This window comes from Geotrypetes seraphini, chromosome 19, assembly GCF_902459505.1.
Source record: "Geotrypetes seraphini chromosome 19, aGeoSer1.1, whole genome shotgun sequence".
NCBI classification, from domain to species: Eukaryota; Metazoa; Chordata; class Amphibia; order Gymnophiona; family Dermophiidae; genus Geotrypetes; species Geotrypetes seraphini.
In genome coordinates, this window is record NC_047102.1 from 30153448 (window position 1) to 30172890 (window position 19443).

The 19443-nt window shown below is 41.2% G+C and overlaps 1 protein-coding gene across 2 annotated transcripts in view; it reads right to left on the reverse strand.

Annotated features, from left to right (window-relative positions):
• COPB1 (COPI coat complex subunit beta 1) overlaps positions 1-10757 on the reverse strand; it is a 54318-nt gene extending 43561 nt beyond the window's left edge. Inside the window, exons 1-4 of one of the 2 annotated variants that reach the window (XM_033928442.1) lie at positions 10576-10757; positions 8296-8430; positions 3969-4198; positions 2339-2508 (exon numbers count right to left, since the gene is read on the reverse strand). In XM_033928442.1, coding sequence (XP_033784333.1) covers positions 2339-2508; positions 3969-4198; positions 8296-8386 — 491 coding nt within the window. In that variant the 5' untranslated portion in view covers positions 8387-8430; positions 10576-10757. The other variant, XM_033928443.1, reaches the window with a different exon arrangement.
• Positions 10758-19443: the final 8686 nt, after the last annotated feature.

Here is a 19443-nt window from a genome sequence, read left to right on the forward strand (position 1 = left end):
ATATTCTAAAATTTTGGAAACAGAAAATCTGCCTTTAAATCTCTTCCATATTCAAAAGTTGCCGTCAATATACACACATACTAATTATTATATAAAAATAAGATTTTGTCCACAGCATCCACAGATCTTTTACCCCCTGCTTTACAAAGCTGCACTAGCGTTTTTAGCACCGGCCATGACGGTAACAGCTGGGACGCTCATTGGAATTCTATGAGCATTGGAGCTGTTACTGCGGCGGCCAGCGCTAAAAATGCTACGCAGCTTTGTAAAGGAGGGGTTAATTAAGTACTGCAATAAAGGTAGTTTGTCTTTCATTGCTATTGCAGAAATTAAAATCTTACCCTGACATCACTGCAATTTCACAAACAGAAGTTACATCATTGTAATGACGTGAAAATTCCAGGAAACTGAACTAATGAATCCAATTGCAAGAACCATGTTTAAAAATGAAAAGAGATGTGAGAAGACTTATTCTCTTAAACAAATCCTGTTTCCAGTATAACAACCTCCTATAATAAGCAGAAAACATGCAGATGAGGTAGGATTTTAGCTACCCTAAAGACTTATTCTGTTCCACTAAGTCAGGGATCTCAAAGTCCCTCCTTGAGGGCCGCAATCCAGTCGGGTTTTCAGGATTTCCTCAATGAATATGCATTGAAAGCAGTGCATGCACATAGATCTCATGCATATTCATTGGGGAAATCCTGAAAACCCGACTGGATTGCGGCCCTCAAGGAGGGACTTTGAGACCCCTGCACTAAGTTATCCACTGCTCAAAAATCATCTATGTATTTAGGGCTTTCCTGAGATATGGGCCGCAGTAATTTTAGGTAAATACTGTCAACTGTAGAGACAGTCACCATCTTTAAGAAATTTCAGCCCTTGACCCAGTTTAATGAAACTTCAGAGCAAATTCAGGCATGAGGGACTGAGTTTATGGTTTCAGAATGCAGAAGTCTCTCTAAGCCAAGTACTGCATAGAGAGACACTAAGTACTGGAATATTGTTTGCATTTCTTTAGCTGTTTTCTGATGTAAAATGCTTGAAAAAGTCCTGCAGTACTGTATTTGAATATTTATTAGAGTCCGAATGCATGCACTCCTGCCACACAGCTTACACAGTATTAAACAATTATGTTTATCCTTCTAATGGCCAGATTCGGGGCCCATAATTTTTATCAGGGGCATTAAGATATTAGTTTTGTTTGATTAAGCATTAGTAATAGCTTTATCCAAGAAAAAAAAAACCTCCAATACATTGGAAACAAAGATAATACTGTTTTTAACTTCAAATTCATATTTTTAATTTGTCCTGGGAAATGTGATTGTTCTAAAATCCATAATATCAAAGCCTAATATTAAGATTAAGAAAGAAAATACCCAAACAATCCAATCTATTATAAGAGATGTGACCAATTATAACAAAGCCACATAGTTTGCAAGGGTCTTCTACTCAAGAAGGTCTCTAGAACACCAAGGGCTCCTTTTACTAAGGAGCGCTAGAGTTTTTAGTGCATGCACAAGATTAGCGCACGCTAGCCGAAAAATTACCGCCTGCTTAAAAGGAGGCGGTAGCAGCTAGCACGCGTGGCATTTTAGCGTGCCTTTGTAAAAGGAGCCCCAAGTTCCTGAGCAAGGAAAATGGATGATTATTTGGAGATATTTAGCCTGCAGCATTCTTTGTTCAGCGATGAAAACAAAAACTGTGGATACAGATGTCCTGGAGATAATTTATTAAACAATGACATATAAAACCATGAAAATTCAATTTAAAAAGTACAAAGATAAAAATCCAACCGGATCCCACACGGTCCGTGTTTCGGCAAACACGCCTTCCTCAGGGGTCCAATGGTTTGCAACCTCACATATAAAGAATTGGACTGAAAACAGTCTATTGTCTTTAAACAGTATTTTTTATCATTGTACTTTTTAATTGAATTTTCATGGTTTTATATGTCAGTGTTTAATAAATTATCTCTAGAACATCTGTATCCACAGTTTTTGTTTTCACCTGTGGATTGTTTTCACTGTGGATCATTGAGTCTCCCCATTTTTCTTTGTTGTGCTATATGCTTTGTTCAGGCCAGCTTGATTAATATCAGCCTTTCCCATTGGAGATTTAATCCTAACCATAATACCTTGCACATTTCCAAATTTTGCAGAATGGAGAGATCAAAGAACTGCTTAGTATTAAATAAAGTAAGTCAGAAACCTCTAAATGTTATTGAAACTCCTCACTAAATATTTCAGCTTGTAAGACAGAATCCATAAATGGGATATCAAAGGAAACAGCTCCAGCTTGACCACTGCCAAAATGTTATGCAAGTGTATTAATTTACCTGTAGATCGTATAAATTGCAAGGACTGCATTCCTGCGTACATAGCTGTGGCGATGATCCAGACAAGCACGGATAGCGGGCATTAGAGGTTCCAAAAGTTCAGGTTCTTTTAATTTACACAGAAAGCGAAGTGTAGAGCCACGGATAAATTCATTTGGATGTTGAAGATCCTAAATAAGTTTAATTAACCATAAGAGTTCTAAACACTAATTGCAGCAAAAAGCACAACTGTAAACTGAATCCCAGAGATGTGAAATACAGCGACATTCATACAGGAGGACATAAATGTCAGAAAAAAACCATCCTCGAAATCCAGTCCATGTATGGCGTTGTCTTACCAGCGAGTTCTAACATGAACCATTTTTTAAAGCTGGTTCTAAAAGAATTGTTAAGGTGTGATGTTAAGTTATATAGAAACATAGAAGATGACGGCAGAAAAGGGCCACGGCCCAACAAGTCAGCCCCGCTCTAATGACCCAGCATGGCTATTTTTCACCTGCAGTACACACTTTTAACACACCAAAAAATAGCAACATAGTTTTGAGACCAACAATTAAAACAGAAGATTTACCAGCAAGGAAATCTAGTCCAGTTCTTTTATTACATTAATGAAGGTCCCTGACTAACCCTCAGATATTGTGTGAATGGCAGAGAAGTACCAACTGAACCGCCACCTAATATGGATGTGCCTGAGCCAATCACTGCTCAGGCACCGACAGAAAGGGTGACATTTTGCAATGAGCTACAAGTTACTGCCACAGTTTTAATGCAGTAGTAATTTGTATGCTCATTGCTTATAACATGCCACGGGTTTTGCAGTAGAGCCATGTACTAAGCCAGTTCTACTGCAATGCTTTTTGCATCAGCCCCTCTGGGCAATCTGAAAAGCTGGGTCATGGTAGGAGTTTGGAGACATTCACCCAAGCGCAACAATTATGTGCTCATTTCAAATAAGAACATAAGAATTGCCATACTGGGACAAACCAAAGCCCAGCATCCTTTTTCCAACCCAGGTTCCAAATACCTAGTTAGATCCCAAGTAGTAAAACAGATCTTAGGCTGCTTATCCTAGGAATAAGCAGTGGATTTCCCCAAGCCATCTCAATAATGGCCTAAGGACTTCTCTTTTAGGAAATTATCCAAGTCTTTTTTAAACCCCGCTAAGCTAACTGATTCCACCACATTCTCTGGCAGCGAATTCCAGAGATTAATTACGCATTAAGTGAAGAAATATTTTCTCCTGCTTAAACTATTATTAAACAATGTAATAATAGTTTTAAGCAAGCATTTCAATAAATGATACTTGCATCCTTAAGCAGGACACAATAAATTGCTTTTATCAGTAGCCCTTATCTTCGCTACACAGCATTTAGGACACACCTACTAACCTCAGAGCACCTTTACAAACAAAAACCTGACCTTCCTACCTTCAGATCAGATTAAATATTTTTGGCCTACAATTCCTGTATGCTTAAAAAGTCAACAGACCTGTTGCCTCTTCACTGTGAAAAAAAAATTTCCATAACTATAATCTCTAAAATAAAGAAAAATTGTTTATATTGTATTGTATACCTTCACTAATTAAGTGCTTTCATGCAAACCTTTTACTCAGTTTGTCGAACACATTTACCTTTCTGTAGGCATCGCATACTAATATCATTTCCTGTAATAGTCGGCCATCTGGAGTGGTTTTGGGAACAATCTCCCAAAAGACCAGCAGCAGTTTTTTGATGGTATGATCTTGTAAAGGAAGAACAAAGCGAATAATGGTCATCAGAAGCGCAGGTAGCTTTTCACCATTCAAGATCATGATAATGACCTTCTTCAAGGCTTCCGTCTTTGACTTTACATCTCCCTTTTCTGTTATGAACAAAATGTGAAGTTAAGTCAGAAAGAAACAGCAGAACGAGGTTTTTCAGTTTAAATCCATTTTATTAATATACAAAAACAAAAAAAAGATGAGGTACTGCTATCATAAAATAAACATAGCCAAATATTACACAAAACATCTTCTTCATATAAAAGGTGTACCATATTTATGTATAAAACTCTTCTGTTAGGAGAGAGGCCTTGTTTCTTATAGCTTTTTACCCCTAAAACCAATGATACAAGCGGCCCAGTGCATTCTTTTAACTACAGAGAACTGGCTTGTTAACAGATAAGTGAAAGAGTGATAAGCATACCCGTCTCTAAGGGGTTAAACATGGTAAAACCTACCAAACACACAGAATACTGATCATTTGTAAATGAACTTTAAAATGTCTTCAGATCTAAGCTCTCACTCTCATCTAGTGGTATAATATAAGCTGCAGCTTCTCTATCCTACCTCACGGACACTGCTTTTTTTGTTTGCTTTTCATACTATTAGCAGAGATAGAATATTAGAAAACAAATGCCAGCCAAAACCTTTTAGGAAAAGGGCAGTTTCTGGCCCTATAAGCGTAGCTGGTTTTAAGAAAGGTTTGGACAAGTTCCTGGAGGAAAAGTCCATAGACTGTTATTGAGACAGACAAGGAGGGAGCCACTGCTTGCCCTGTATTGGTAGCATAGAATATTGCTACACCTTGGTGTTTGGCCAATCAAGATTGACAAATGAGATGAAGCACTCAATATTTTCATATAATGTGAAAATAAAACAGAGGAAAAAAGGACCTCAAAAAAACCCTGGAATAAAATCAAAAAGATCTTAACCAATTGGGGTTGGTTTTCATCACTGGTCCAAAACCCCTGTGTGTGATTTTTATTTAAATTTTTTATGGATTTAACTTTCCAAAAATTCAATATGTGTTCATACTCATGAAAAAATATTGTGATTAAATATCAATGTCTCTCTAATTTTGAATTGAGCATTATATAACCAACAGCTAAAAAATCTCAATGAAACGAGATATAGCCTTATAATATCAAGCACTTATCTTAATAGCCCATGAGTATGAACACATATTGAATTTTTGGAAAGTTAAACCCATAAAAAATTTAAATAAAAATCACAGGGGTTTTGGACCAGTGATGAAAACCAACCCCAATTGCTTAAGATCTTTTTGATTTTATTCCAGGGGTTTTTGAGGTCCTTTTTTCCTCTGTTTTATTTTCACATTGTATGAAAATATTGAGTGCTCCATCTCCTTTGTCAATCTAAGGATTTTTCTATTTTGGACACTCAACACAGTTTCCACTTATTTTTCAGTTTAGACTGTGGCAATCAAGAACATAAATAATACTTGCTCTTCATAAATATGTTTGACTTTTGCACTCTTCCAATATGGACCTATCATCAGTCCATGATGTAAGACACAGAACCTTCAATGCGATGGCTTCACACCTCTGCAACTCCTAACTTTCTAACTTTGTTTTCAAAAAGGGATTTTTCTCCTTTTGCAAAAAAGTGCAGGTTTACTTTGTTATGCAAGACTTTGAAAACAAGTCTCAATCTGATGTTTTACTTTTGCTGTAATGTCATTTCTATGTTCTCTGTGCACAACAGGATAAGGCGGCCACATGAAGATGACATCATCCCTTGAAGCTCAGACTTGCTCTTTATAGCTCCAAAAAGTCTAGAAGACCCTTCTGTGCACATGTAGACAAGTCTCTCCTTGTGTTAACTGCCACTGCTGATCCTGCCCCTCAGACTATTATATCTGCTCAACAGAATTTTGCTCCATTTCATAATACCTGACCAGAAGAAATGCAAACATAAAATCATAGAAAAAGAAAACAAACAAAAAAACAAACAAACGGGATTTATTAAATACCCCCGTGTGGGAAGAATATGGCCCTTTCCAAATCGCATCAAATTTATTTAAGATGTCTGGTGCCTCAGCATGACGTTGCTGTCTGCTTAAAATGCAGCAGTACGTCTCTTCATGCAGAACGAGCAGGAATCACATTTTGATGAAACTCACATGCCAACATATGGTTTAGTTTATTAATACATTTAATATACCAACTTTTCCAAAGCATCAAAGGAGTTTCAATTGTAATTAAGAACAGAGGGCTAGATGCACTAAAGAGGATCGTAAAGACCATGTGAGTCTCTCCGATCCGATTTTTTGGCCGATTCAAAAAGAGCACTGAAAAGTTTACATACAAACGATTCACCAGGATGTTCGTCGTAATCCCCGGCTCGACCTCCGATTGAGTGCTGTGAGAGCAATTCTCACACATGTGCAGAGCCAGTAAGGAAAGAGAGCAGCTGAGAGGCAGGGGAAGCAAAAAAAAAAAAGCAGCCCCTTGCCACTCAGCTGTTTGAGGCAGGAAACTTTTTTTTTTTTTTTTTAATGGGCACAGATGCTGTGTGTTACACATGCACAATATCTGACCCATTAAAAAAAAGCAGCCCCTTCCCCATGAACCGGCACCGCAAACCAACACGGCAGTGAAAATGGCAGGAAGAATGACCACTTCCTCCTGCCATGCCGCCCCTACACCTCAGCAAAAGAAAATTAGTAGGCAGGAAGCCCCTCTCAGGCATCTTTCCTAGGGGGTGATTTGGCATGGCAGGAGGAAGTGGGCATTCTTCTTGCACTTTTCACTGGCGCAGGGGGAGAGCTGCTGGTTTCATTATGGAGGGCCATCATGGGGGGAGGGTTGCTTTTCTTTCTTTTTTTCTAATGGGGCAGATATTGTGCATGTGTAACATGCACAGCAACCGTGCCCATTAAAAAAACACAACAGGTATACAACTGGTCTTGACCAGTCACTATTTTGGATCGCTAAAAGCACAGGAAGCCATGTTAGAGCATCAATTGCTCTACTAGTTTACATGGCATTTTAATATTAATTAGCTTATTTGCATGGTTGGATCAGGGAATGAGTGATCGTGCAGAAAACCAGGCGGTGAGCTGTTTTCTGCATCGGCAAATGTGATTGTCACTAAAGCTGTTAAAACAGGTTTAACGACGATCACTGGCTTTAGTGCATCTGGACCAGAAATCCAGGGTAACCTAATCACAGAATAAACACCCACAAAAGGGAATGTACAAAGTTTATCTGTCACTCAGGAAAAAGGAAACAGTCAAAAATAATCAATACAGTCATATCAACTAGACTCAAAAGCTTGCCTCAATCTAGTGTCTCTAACCTTAACTGAAAAGAAATATTTTGTGTAATGGCACTTGGAGACTACACATGGTGCTTTTTCTTACCAGGTGACTCTGCAAGGGGGATTGCAAAGAAAGAACAAAAAAACTTGCAAAGATCTTAAGCATTTTCCCAGAATGTAAAAATTTAAAGAGACCATTACAATAGGAGACTATATTATATTTTTTTAGCAATGCCATAACAATTTTACGAGCCATGTCAGGCTTTTTTTTAAATCACCAGCTGCAGTGGTATTAGTTCTGACGCTCATATGAATTCTATGAGCGTTGAAGTAATATTACCGCGATCAGCGATAAAAAAAGCTTAACACGGTTTTGTAAAAGGGAGGGGGGTGGGGGTAATGAATGCACTGCCTTTGCATTACAATAACAATTGACCAAGCATCAAAGCAAAAAAAAAAAAGAACAAAAAACCCCCCAACTCAAATAAATAAAACAGTGAGAGATTACAGAAACTGGGCCTCCTCTCCTCTCTAAAGCTAAAAGAGGATAGATTCCGTACAAACGTAAGGAAGTTCTTCTTCACCCATAGAGTGGTAAAAAAAAAACCCCGGAACGCTCTTCCCGTGGCTGTTATAGGGGAAAACACCCTCCAGGGATTCAAGATAAAGTTAGACAAGTTCCTGCTGAACCAGAAAGTACGCAGGTAAGGCTAGACTCAGTCAGGGCACCGGTCTTTGACCTAAGGGCCGCCACGGGAGGGGACTGCTGGGCACGATGAACCACTGGTCTGACCCAGCAGCGGCAATTCTTGTGTTCTTATGGCAGATAATTGTGCTTTCAAAAATAATTCCTAAAATATTAGTTTACTGTAAAATAATTGTAAACTCTCAATTTAACACCATAAATGCTACTTACCCAAATCAGTCTTTAAACTAATTTCAGATGGTGGTTCAGAATCCATTGGAACATTAATCAAAGTGTAGCAAACATTTTCTGCGGCTGTCATTGTTCCTGATTAAAAATGTCGTCCACTCTAATGCTTTGGGAAGTCTGCAAGAGATGATAACGTTAAACTTTCATTTGTCACTGTACTGACATACACTAGGGATATTCCTGCACCATGAAATCTAAAATCAACGTATTACCAAGGCCAGCGGTCTTAGCTAATGTGCAGGTGAAATGGCCTCAGTTCAATTTTGGGATTGGATGAGGATGCTGCAGAGACAGCATTCATAGCTCTTGAGAAATGGGAGGAGGCAAAGAGTCATTGTCATTATTTCAAAGTGACACTAGGTGGTTAGATTTAGAAGACTGTTACAGAATGAAACTTGGTGCACAGTTCCCAGCTCAGTGCAAACACTGCAATAACCAAAATAGCTATGTTTGGGGTAAAGGGCCTATAAAATTTGGGAAATTCCATGATCTCTCTATTGGTCAAGCAGTACGTTCGTGACTAGTTTTCTAGGGTTATCACATCAATATAGAAGCACTTGTGAATGAGGATGTCCCATATGAAACCCTTCCTAACAACTCTTTTATAGCTGTGAAGTCTAATAAGATTGGCAATTGCCAATTTCTTGGCAGGTATATGCAAGCTAAAGCAGTGAGCACTTGTCACTGGTCACCTATTCCAGAGAATCATGAATATACTCTGTGTGGTAACAGATTGCCCTGACTGAAGAGGTTCTACAGATCAGAGGGCCTCCATCCAACCTCTACCTAGGGATACCACTTATAAGAGAAGTACATCATACTCGTCCAAAAGCAATCTCACACTCAATGAACCCCAGCCTCACTGCATCCAGGTAGCCTACTAGCAGAAGAAAATCTGCCTCCAGTAGCTGATCAGCTCAATTAATGCCTGAGAATTTAGCTACTTTGCATTAGGCATATTGCTTAAAAGTCTCCCTCCTGGATCCGAGTCTATATATTCCCCTCTGCACATGTCTTTGTATCTCTATAGCTGCATACTCGCATTCTTTTTTTTTTTTTTTTACTTTCTCTGTTGGTTAGTTATCATATAGTTTCCTTGTGAAAATGTGGACTTATGCAGCAGTAAAGTGTCCCAATAAGGAGCATGGAAATTTCAGAATCAAATCTGTGTAAGAGCTTTGCTTCCCTTTATCCTGTCTTGTTTTCTCTGCAACTGAAAGTGCAAATGCTGCATAATTTTAGTTAATGAATGGACATAAATTTTCAGACATAGGATTTCTCCAGGTTAGTACTTAGTTACTTTTATTTATATACCGCCTATCAATGGAGGTCATCTAAGCCAGTAGTTTTCAGGCTAACCGTAATGAATATGCATGAGAGAGATTTGCATATAATGGAAGTGACAGGCATGCAAATTTGCTCCATGCATATTCATAAGGGCTATCCTGAAAACCCTCCAGTACAGGGTTGGGGACCACTGATCCAAACAGCGTACATTGAGGTATGCAAGCATTTGAAAATTGTTCTTATACTGCCTCTTGCTCTGTTTATATTCTTTTAGAAGCACCAAAGAAAACCAAATATGTTTTGCTTCTCCCTTAGGTTGCAAAGCAATTTGAGCCAAATATATCAAGATCAGGGGGTTTTCAACCCAGTTCTCAGGATACCCACAACGAATTTGCACGAGACAAATAATGGAAGTAATGCAGTTAAATTGATCTCATGCATATTCATTGTGGGTATCCTGAAACTCTGATTAGCTGCATAAATCTTGCTTGGGTTGATCCGGACCATCCCTTTCTTTTTGAAGATGTATTTTATGATTAGGTAAAGATGCTCAGATGTTTTAGGATTTTTCTTTTAATGTGTATTGCCGTTGTATTTTGTTGTTTCTTTTACATTGGTCCCCGCCTAGACTTGCAGATGGGTGGGCTATACATCATTTTAAATCGATCAATCCGGAAACCCTCTTTGGCCTTCAATCTCACTTTTGGGACGATTATTCACTTCCCTGTTCGAGAGGTTCGGCTTGGTTGCCTACTATAAGCCCTCAATACAACCTCCCCCCCCCGGGCTCCGTACCTTTTGGGTCCGCGGTCTCTCCGTCAAGGAAGCCGCAATCTCCAAAGCTATACCCGCAGCCGGGGCACAGGGAGCGCGCGATCAAGGCTCCGGCCCAGCTTTTACCTCCCACCCATCCGAGCGCACTTTCCCTTCCCGCTCCCGGAGGGGGCCACGACCCGGCGCTGTCCGGCCTCCTACCTTTTCGGGCCTGCGTCCGTGCCACTTCCCCACCCCCAGCCGCTCGCCTTCCGTGTGACGTGGAAGCAGCTCCGTGCGCCGGCCACGTCGATCGTACGGAAGCCGGGCAGGATCAGAACACTGAGCGTCCGCAGCCGCTAGGACCGCCCCCAGTCACTGAGGTTGTGGCGCGTGCACTCTGGCCGGGTGGTGATCCGCTGACGCGCGCGTCAACTTGACTTACGCTCTTCCTCAGATCAGACGCAACCCGTACGTTTACTGACGTCATGCACGGATTCGCAAAGAACCACCGTCCGACGAAAAGGAAATGGAATACAGAAATGCCGACTTAGTTGCTTTTCTATTGACATTTAATGCTGCCAACTGGGATCCAGATTAGTAGGAACAGGGTTGATCCAGTCCTGAGTTTACCCCAGTGCATGCTGGGACTTGTCTTGCCTTTTCTGCTTAGGGCAAGGCTGCCTAAGTCCGGTCCTCGAGATCTACTGGCAAGCCAGATTTTCAAGATATCCACAATGAATATGCATGACAGAGATTTGCCTGCATTGCCGCCTTGGTATGCAAATCTCTCTCACATGCATATTCATTGTGAATATCCTGAAAACCTAGCCTGCCAGTACATCTCGAGGACTGGACTTGGGCAGCCCTGGCTTAGGGAATGCATTAGGGCAGGGGTGTCAAAGTCCCTCCTGGACGGCCGCAATCCAGTTGGGTTTTCAGTATTTCTCCAATGAATATACATGAGATCTATCAGCATACAATGAAAGCAGTGCATGCAAATAGATCTCATGCATATTCATTGGAGAAATCCTGAAAACCCAAATGGATTGCAGCCCTCAAGGAGGGACTTTGACACCCCTGCATTAGGGAAATCAGAACTAACAAGTATCACAGAATGAAAGTTGTGGTTCTTGATGCTGCCTGTTGAAATCAGTGCTACAGATCCCATAATACATCATGATGTGGTAGTCAAAAAATCCAGGGCTGCCCAAAATCTGCAGCCTGGACTTGGATACCGGCATTAGAGAATTTTAAAGGTGAGACACTGACTAGGGGGGAAGCGTGTCATTCGAGGAAGACAGCCGGGGGGGGAAAAATCAGCCCTGCCCCATCCCTGAAAGCTTGGTTCCCATCCCCACCTCGTCCCTGCGAACCGTCTGATTCCATCCGCATAAGCCTCGACTAGTTATGATTTTATATTGAACTTATTTTATTAAAGTATAAAAAGAAACAATATTCTGTATAATTGTCATTTTATAAACCTAAATAATACAGAGCAAGCATCAACAAATCCCCTGTATCCCCTCCCATTCATAAATATCCCCTCCACTATGGAGAAAACTGAATTGGACAAATAACTACAGAATGCTACATAGAAAATTCATGCTACTAGAATACTTCAGTCACACATGACAGGAATAGTGTTAAGGGAGAGCAACTAGGGCAACTGCCCCCTGGTCAGAGAGAGCCCTAAGCCAGCTGGAAGCTAAAGACGCACTGCCTGGGCTTTGTGGTCCTCAGTTAACACCAGCTCTAGTAGGATACATATTTCAAATCTGATATATTCTAATCACAAAATTGAAAAGAAAATTATTTTTTTCTAGCTTTTGTTATCTCATCATTTTTATTCTTCAAAGCATGTTGGTCTCAGGTGCTGGTCTCTGTTTTCCTTTGTCTTCTCTTACCTCATTTGCCAGGGTCTCCTGACTATTTGACATTTCTTCTTTCTCCATGCAGTGTTCTCCCTAGCATCTTTTAGCCAGGCGCTCCATCCAAATAATGTAGGTGAGCGCCCGGCTGTCTTCCTCGAATGACACGCTTCTCCCCTAGTCAGTGTCTCACCTTTAAAACGCTCAAGTGCTAGCTCTCTGCGAGAAGATCCCCAAGGAGGCGACGGTGATGTGCAAGCAGTGCAGAGGATTTTAGTGCGGGCCAGCGAAGTAAGTGCTCCGCTGCTCACATGAATTCTATGAGCGCTGGAGCATTTACTGTGCTGGTCTGCGCTAAAAACCTGTAACGCAGCTTGATATAAGGTGCCCAAAGTGATGTCTATCACAAATGAAGGTCCAGAAAATACAACGTATGCCAAAACAGGAGTAAATATCGAAAACCGAAAAGAACAAATCATATGATGAACAGGAGATGCTAAAATGTGATGTGTAAATAGCAAGAAAAGCCATGTGGATATATAGTGAGTGCAAATCAATACAGTAAACACCCACATATACATAGCAAAATAAAAAAATTCAGCTTGTGGATAAATCGTGGGCGAGAAAGTAAAAAATTAAAATAAGCTGATACTGCTGGAAAAAAATGTTATGTATAACAGATAGGAAATAGTAATATCGCCATCTCGTGGAAACAGTACAAAAAAGACAATGAATGGACTGGCTCCCGTGCTAAAAACTGCGATAGCAGTTTAGATAGAATAGTTTACCACATGGACAAATTATGATGTAAACAAGTTGATAGGCATTGCAATCGGATGAATGATGTATATTGAAACCTTTAATAGTACAGTGGTACCTCGGTCTACGAGTGCACCAGTTTGCGAGTGTTTTGCAAGACGAGCAAAACATTTGCAAAATCGGTGCCTCGGAAACCGAGCATGGCTCGATTTACGAGCGCCCCCCCCCCCCCCCCGACGCGATTGGGCACCCCTCGCCACGATCCGGCACCCCCCCGCCACTTCTTACCCTCATCTGGGCACCGGCACTGGCATGTCCTGTGCTTGGTGCCGGTGCCCGAAGATCGGCCTCCTCTTCTGCTGGGCCTTGAGCATCTGAGCATGCTCAAGGCCTGCGAGTTCACGTTCAGAACGTGAACTCGCAGGCCTTAAGCATGCGCAGATGCACAAGGCCCAGCAGAAGAGGAGGCCGATCTTTGGGCACCAAGCACAGGACATTCTGGTGCCCAGATGAGGGTAAAAGCGGCGGGGGGGGGGGGGGGCGATTGTGGCAGGGGGGTGCCCAATCACGGGGGGGGGGAGGGGGTGACGGATTGCAGGGAGGAGCAATGCCGGTTCTCGTCAGGGGGGGGGGGGGAACGCATCAAAGCGAGTTTCCATTATTTCCTATGGGGAAACTCGCTTTGATAAACGAGCATTTAGGATTATGAGCATGCTCCTGGTACGGATTATGCTCCTAATCCATGGTACCACTGTATGTGGATCTGTGAAGGAATCAATGCATACCACATGTTTGCAGACAGAGCAGCAGCCGCAGGCTTGTTGGCCACTGTGTGCAAGTAGCTTAGTGTCTGAGCCAGGTAAAATAGATGGCATCAAGATCTCACATAGATTCTTGTCTCTCGTATGGGCAATAGTAAGCCTCGCCTTTAAAGCATGAGAGGCGGCTAGGCAACATCAACAATATTTTATATAGGGAAGAAAAGAGACTCAGTTATCAGCTTAATACCCTTCACTTTTATGGTCTGAATGCTGATATTTATTATGTTGCCTTTTTTAAACATTACAAATTCCATCTGTTTTTAAACATTTATTTATTTATTTAATACATCTTTTTTTCACTTGTAGTCCATTCGTTGTCCTTTGTAATGGTTTCCACCAGATGGCACCATTATATTTGAAATACTTTATCTTTTACTTTGCAGCCCATTTGTCATTCATTGTCTTTTTTACTATCTCCATGAGCTGGCGATATTACTACATTACTATTATACATATATTTCCCCCATCAGTTTCAGCTTATTTAAATTGTATGTTTATTTTCTCCCCCACGATTTATCTACAGGTTGATTTTTATTTTTTTTTGCTATGTATTTGTGGGTGTTTTCTGTATTGACTTGCACTCACTATATAGCCACATCACATTTCACCTTCTGTTCATCATATGGTTTGTACTTTTCGATGCTTTCTCAACTTAACATATTTGAATATTTTGTCATACTTTGCGTTGTCTGGATCTTCTGTTGTGATATATGATGACTTACCCCATCTTCTACGAAACTGCGATAGCACTTTTTAGCGCTAATAGAAGAGGGCCAAGTCTTTTTTATGCATGTCCCTAGGGGCTTTGGTGCATTTCTCGCGGGGGGACTCCCTACTGCATCTTTGAAAGGGAGGCCCTTGGGGATTTTTTTTAATGTCTTCAGGCATGCACGGTTCCTTTTTCTTGCTGACTCTCTTTTGTTTCCGTTCCAAACTGGTTACATCATTAACTGTGTCATAAAGTTTGATTGTATTTGTTTTTAAGGTGAGGCAACGTCAACAAGAACAGAGTCATGAGCTTGATGCCCTTCACCTTATTAAAAATACTTGCTGGATGATAAAAACAAAATCAGAGATTGGAAATATAAAATTAAGGGACCCATAAGTTTAATGATGGTCCCTATGTGATCTCTCTGCAGATTGGGTACTGAACACTTATGAAAATAGTATAAAAATATAAAAAACATAAAAATATTCTATACAGGTTTTAATATCATGTTTTTAAATAAATAACATTGATGCATGTAATGAATTGAACAATCATTATTAATAAGAAAATTAAATAAACTGGTGATCAATTTTGATTAGATGGAATAATTTACCAGTATTACATATTTTGTACTCCTGATTATCTATAGGAGCATAAAGAAGTGACGTCTGTGAAGAAGGATAAGAGCAGTATTTGATCCAAGAAAACTCCAAGAAACAAAATTTCACTACAGTATTGATTTGAAATTCAAAAGAAAGTTTGCAGAAGGAAACTTCTGGACAAAGTGGAGTGAAGTATGTACTGAGAAAAGAGACTTAGGGAGCCAAACGTAGGGTCAATGAGGGCCACCACTAGCTAGCCCCCTGGACCTTGTAATAAAATCACTGCTCCACCGTCTTGGGCAACAACTTAGACTGAAAGCCCTTTGGAGAAGTGGCATATTTAACTGTACTGAATTGTTTATTGCTTTCTGTACTTCTGGAATCAGAAGCTGGACTGAACTCTATTGAATTGGTTGTATAAGAATTTCAATAAATGTCATTTGGGTGGAGCTGTGACCCAGTGGTTAGAACAGTGAGCTGAGCAGCAAAAGCCAGAGTTCAAATCCCATTTCTGCCACTGCCACTCCCTCTGACCTTGGGCAAGCCACTTAACCCCAAGTACAAAACATAGACTATAAGCTCTCTTAGAAAGGCAGATACCTCCTGTGCACAGATTTAGAAAGACAAGTAATCAAATCCAAATCCATATTATATTTGATGTTCAATTGAAGTTATCAAGTCAATTATATCAAGATACATACCATATAAGGAAAGAAAAGGGAATGGGGAAAAGACAACACAGGCAGAGGAAGCAGTGAGAACAGACGGCATCATGGGAGAACTGGGGAGAGGGTAAGATAGCGGTGAGGCTAGATGGAGAAAGAAAAGATAGGTCTCATCTACTAGCCTGCAAAAATGTTAACAATTTAGTACTTTTTTTTTTCTTCAGAATTTAGCTACGAGATGTAAATGAACAAGACATTTTTCACATGTTGCTATCACCAGGAACATTGTGTATTGTAATTTGGCACCTAATGCTTCAAGCAGCAGGCTGAGAACTAAGAAAAGTCACATTTCAAATCCCACTGCCATCAAAGCCAATTTTTCAATACGAGGGGGTGCTAAACCCAATGGAAATTACCCCTCCCTGGACACTGTCAGAGTTTGCTCAATATTGGGAGGTGCTCAAGCACCGGTTCCTATGCCTACTGCTGTTCCTTCTGATCTTAGACAAGTCTCCTCACTTCCATTGCCTTGGATACAAACTTAAAGGTCCTTTTACTATGCCCCCCCCAAAAAAAAAAAATAGATGGTAGCGCGTAGGTTTCCTATATGCTGAGGCCTCTTTTTAATGTGAATCTAAGATGGCCGACAGTGCCATTTTCTTAATAGCCACCCATGTAGTAGACGTTAAAGGCTGCCTTGCTAATCCTGTGCTATCTGCTAGTGCTAACCCTGTCTTCCTAATCTGAATTCAGTTGGCAGCCTTTCCTTACATGGGCTTTTCCACGTGGTTTTGATTTCTGCACTGTGAGGGAGAATAGACCACATTTCAACACCAACATCAAGGCCCATCTATCAGGCCCATTGCTTCTTTAGCTACTTGCTCTAGTACAGAGGTTCTAAACTCAGTCCTTGGACTTACTTAGCCAGCCTGGTTTTCAGGATTTCCCCCCAATGGATAGGCATGAGCTAGATTTGCATGCACTACCACAACCAGGCAAAGGAGAACCCAGACACCATTCACACCCCCCCCCAATCAGAGGCGTCAAATGCAAAAAAATGTACGATGGCCTACTGGCCACTCAGGCAGCGAAACTAGACGCCAACTCTCCAATCTACTGATCACGACACCAGACTACAAAACTTTCAGAAAAGAACTAAAAACCCTGCTATTCAAGAAATCCATGACAAACTAACACCGCAGGAAGCATTTCAATTCCCCAAAGTAAACCGCTCTACTCTGTAATACTTCTGGAAGTGTCTAGATAACCTCTTACGTAATCCGCCTTGAACCGCAAAGTAATGGTGGAATAAAAGTCACTAATGTAATGCAATTATATGCAAATCTATTTCATGTGGAGTTATGGGATGTCTTACAATGCTTCTCCATCACACCTTCTTCTAAACCAGAGGTTCCCAACCCTGTCCTGGAGGACCACCAGCCTGTTGGGGGTTTTGGGGATGGCCCTAATAAACTAAACTAAACTTTAGGTTTGTATACCACGCCATCTCCACAAGCGTAGAGCTTGGCATGGTTTACAGGGTTAGGTTGAAAAGGAGCTACAATGAAGGGTTATAGGAAAGGAGCTAGGAAGATAAAGAGGGACAGGGAACCAAAAAAGCGTGAAGTGTTAGATTTTTGAAAAGAGCCAAGTTTGCAGGTGTTTGCGGAAGGATTGGAGGGAACGTGAAACTCTGAGCGGGGAGGCGAGGTTATTCCAGAGTTCTGTGGTTCTAAAGGGGAGGGATGTTCCTAGTTTTCCTACGTGGGATATACCTTTTGTAGAGGGGAATGATAGTTTCAGTTTTTGGGAGGATCTAGTGGAATTAGGGTTAGAGGAGTTCCAGAAGAGTGGGATAACGGGAGGGAGGATGCCATGTAGGATCTTGAAAGGCACATTTAAAGAGGACTCTGGAGTGAACTGGGAGCCAGCACCTGAAATCTCAGGAGGCAGTTTGTGATACACTGGTGTAAAGAACTTAAAAGTTACATAAGTTATTCGTAAATGTATTTATTTTTTTTAAGTGGTGCCACCATTCCACTGCTTCAAACCGTGCTACAGACACTCACCCCCACCCTCCAAGCCTGCTAAATCTTCTACTGCTGCTTCCATTTATTTACTTAATTAATTTTCTATACCATTTTCTCCAGGGAGCTCAGAACCGTTCACATGAATTTATTCAGGTACTCATGCATTTTTCCCTGTCCCGGCGGGCTCACAATCGATCTAATGTACCTGGGGCAATGGGGGATTAAGTGACTTGCCCAGGGTCACAAGGAGCAGCGTGGGGTTTGAACTCTTCTAAAGAATTGGCCACATGTATTTAATTAACAGTAGTGTTCATATTGCACACTAAGGTCAAGGAACATCTCTTGAATCAGTAAATTGCATTCACTGCTAGACCACACCCTTTCCGAGCCAATATTAATTAGAAAATAAGTCGTGTCCTTCTATTTTACAATGTATTTTACGGGGCGTGGGCAGATCTTATGTGTGAGAGCTAAGGACAGGAAGGGAGCCATCCTTCTGCCAAACTAAGATGGTTAGGTGAGCAGCTGGTTATTAAACAGGATCTCAAACAAATGACCACTACTTCAACTGTTATTGTTTCCTCCCAGTCTAGCAATAATACAATGACACAGTAGATAAGTGCCAAATACTAAACACTCCATGACTTCCTTCCCTCCTGTCTGTCTCCCCCCTTAATATCCTTTCGGCAAAAACAGTGTAAAACAGACTTCAGTCAAAGCTCATAGCTTGACAGAGGCACTCTGTTTTCATTTTTTCCCCCTTATATTTTATTTTTTGGCTTGCCAGTTTCCTCAGGCTGCTAGCTGACTCAGAAACAGCCAATTTCTAGATTGATGAAGCCATAAGTTTCATTTGCTACTACCCAGGTTTTTTTCCCCATTACAGCGCCCTTCTTCCAGCTCCTCATCCTGCCTCTCCACCATGGTAATGTTCCCTGGTTAGAGATTACAGCATAAATCAACTTCAAGCCACGTCACAAGAGGTCACCATTGTCCAATGGCTACATACTTGGATTCGCCCTAATCCCTCAGCTCAGCAAGTTTAAGGCACAGGAAACAGATTCAAATTCAGATCCCTTGGCAGTGATTTTAAAGCTCTTATTAACAGCAATATGGTAGTACTAAGCCATACCTGAGGTATTTTCCTCATGTAGTGCTGATGATACGGCAGAGGGAACCCCTGGAGGGCAGGCTGCAATCAGCCTGTTCAAAGCGCTTCCTCTTCAAGGCCAGCCACCGCTACTACTGCTTTGAGAGGCCCGGAGTTATGTCAGGTCTCATGGTGGGAAGGTCAGTGGGGTGTTGATGGGTGGGAGGCGAGGGGAGAAAGGAATATTGTTGGGGTGGAGAGGAAGGGAGAGATGAAATAAAGGGGTATAAAGGGGCAAGAGGGAGAAATGCATAGAGAAGAGAGAGGGAGAAATGTTGGACACAGGGTGGAGGGCAGGGAGAGAAAAAAAATGTTGCACATGATAATGGAGGGAGGAAGGGAAAGATGCTGCATGGAGTGGAAGAGAGATTTGCCTCAGGACACAAGGTAGGGAGAGGGAGAGAGAGAGAGGGTAGACAATGGGAAAGAAACTTTTGTGATTACAATGTCAGATTTGAAATGTGTATCCTGCCAGAGCTGATG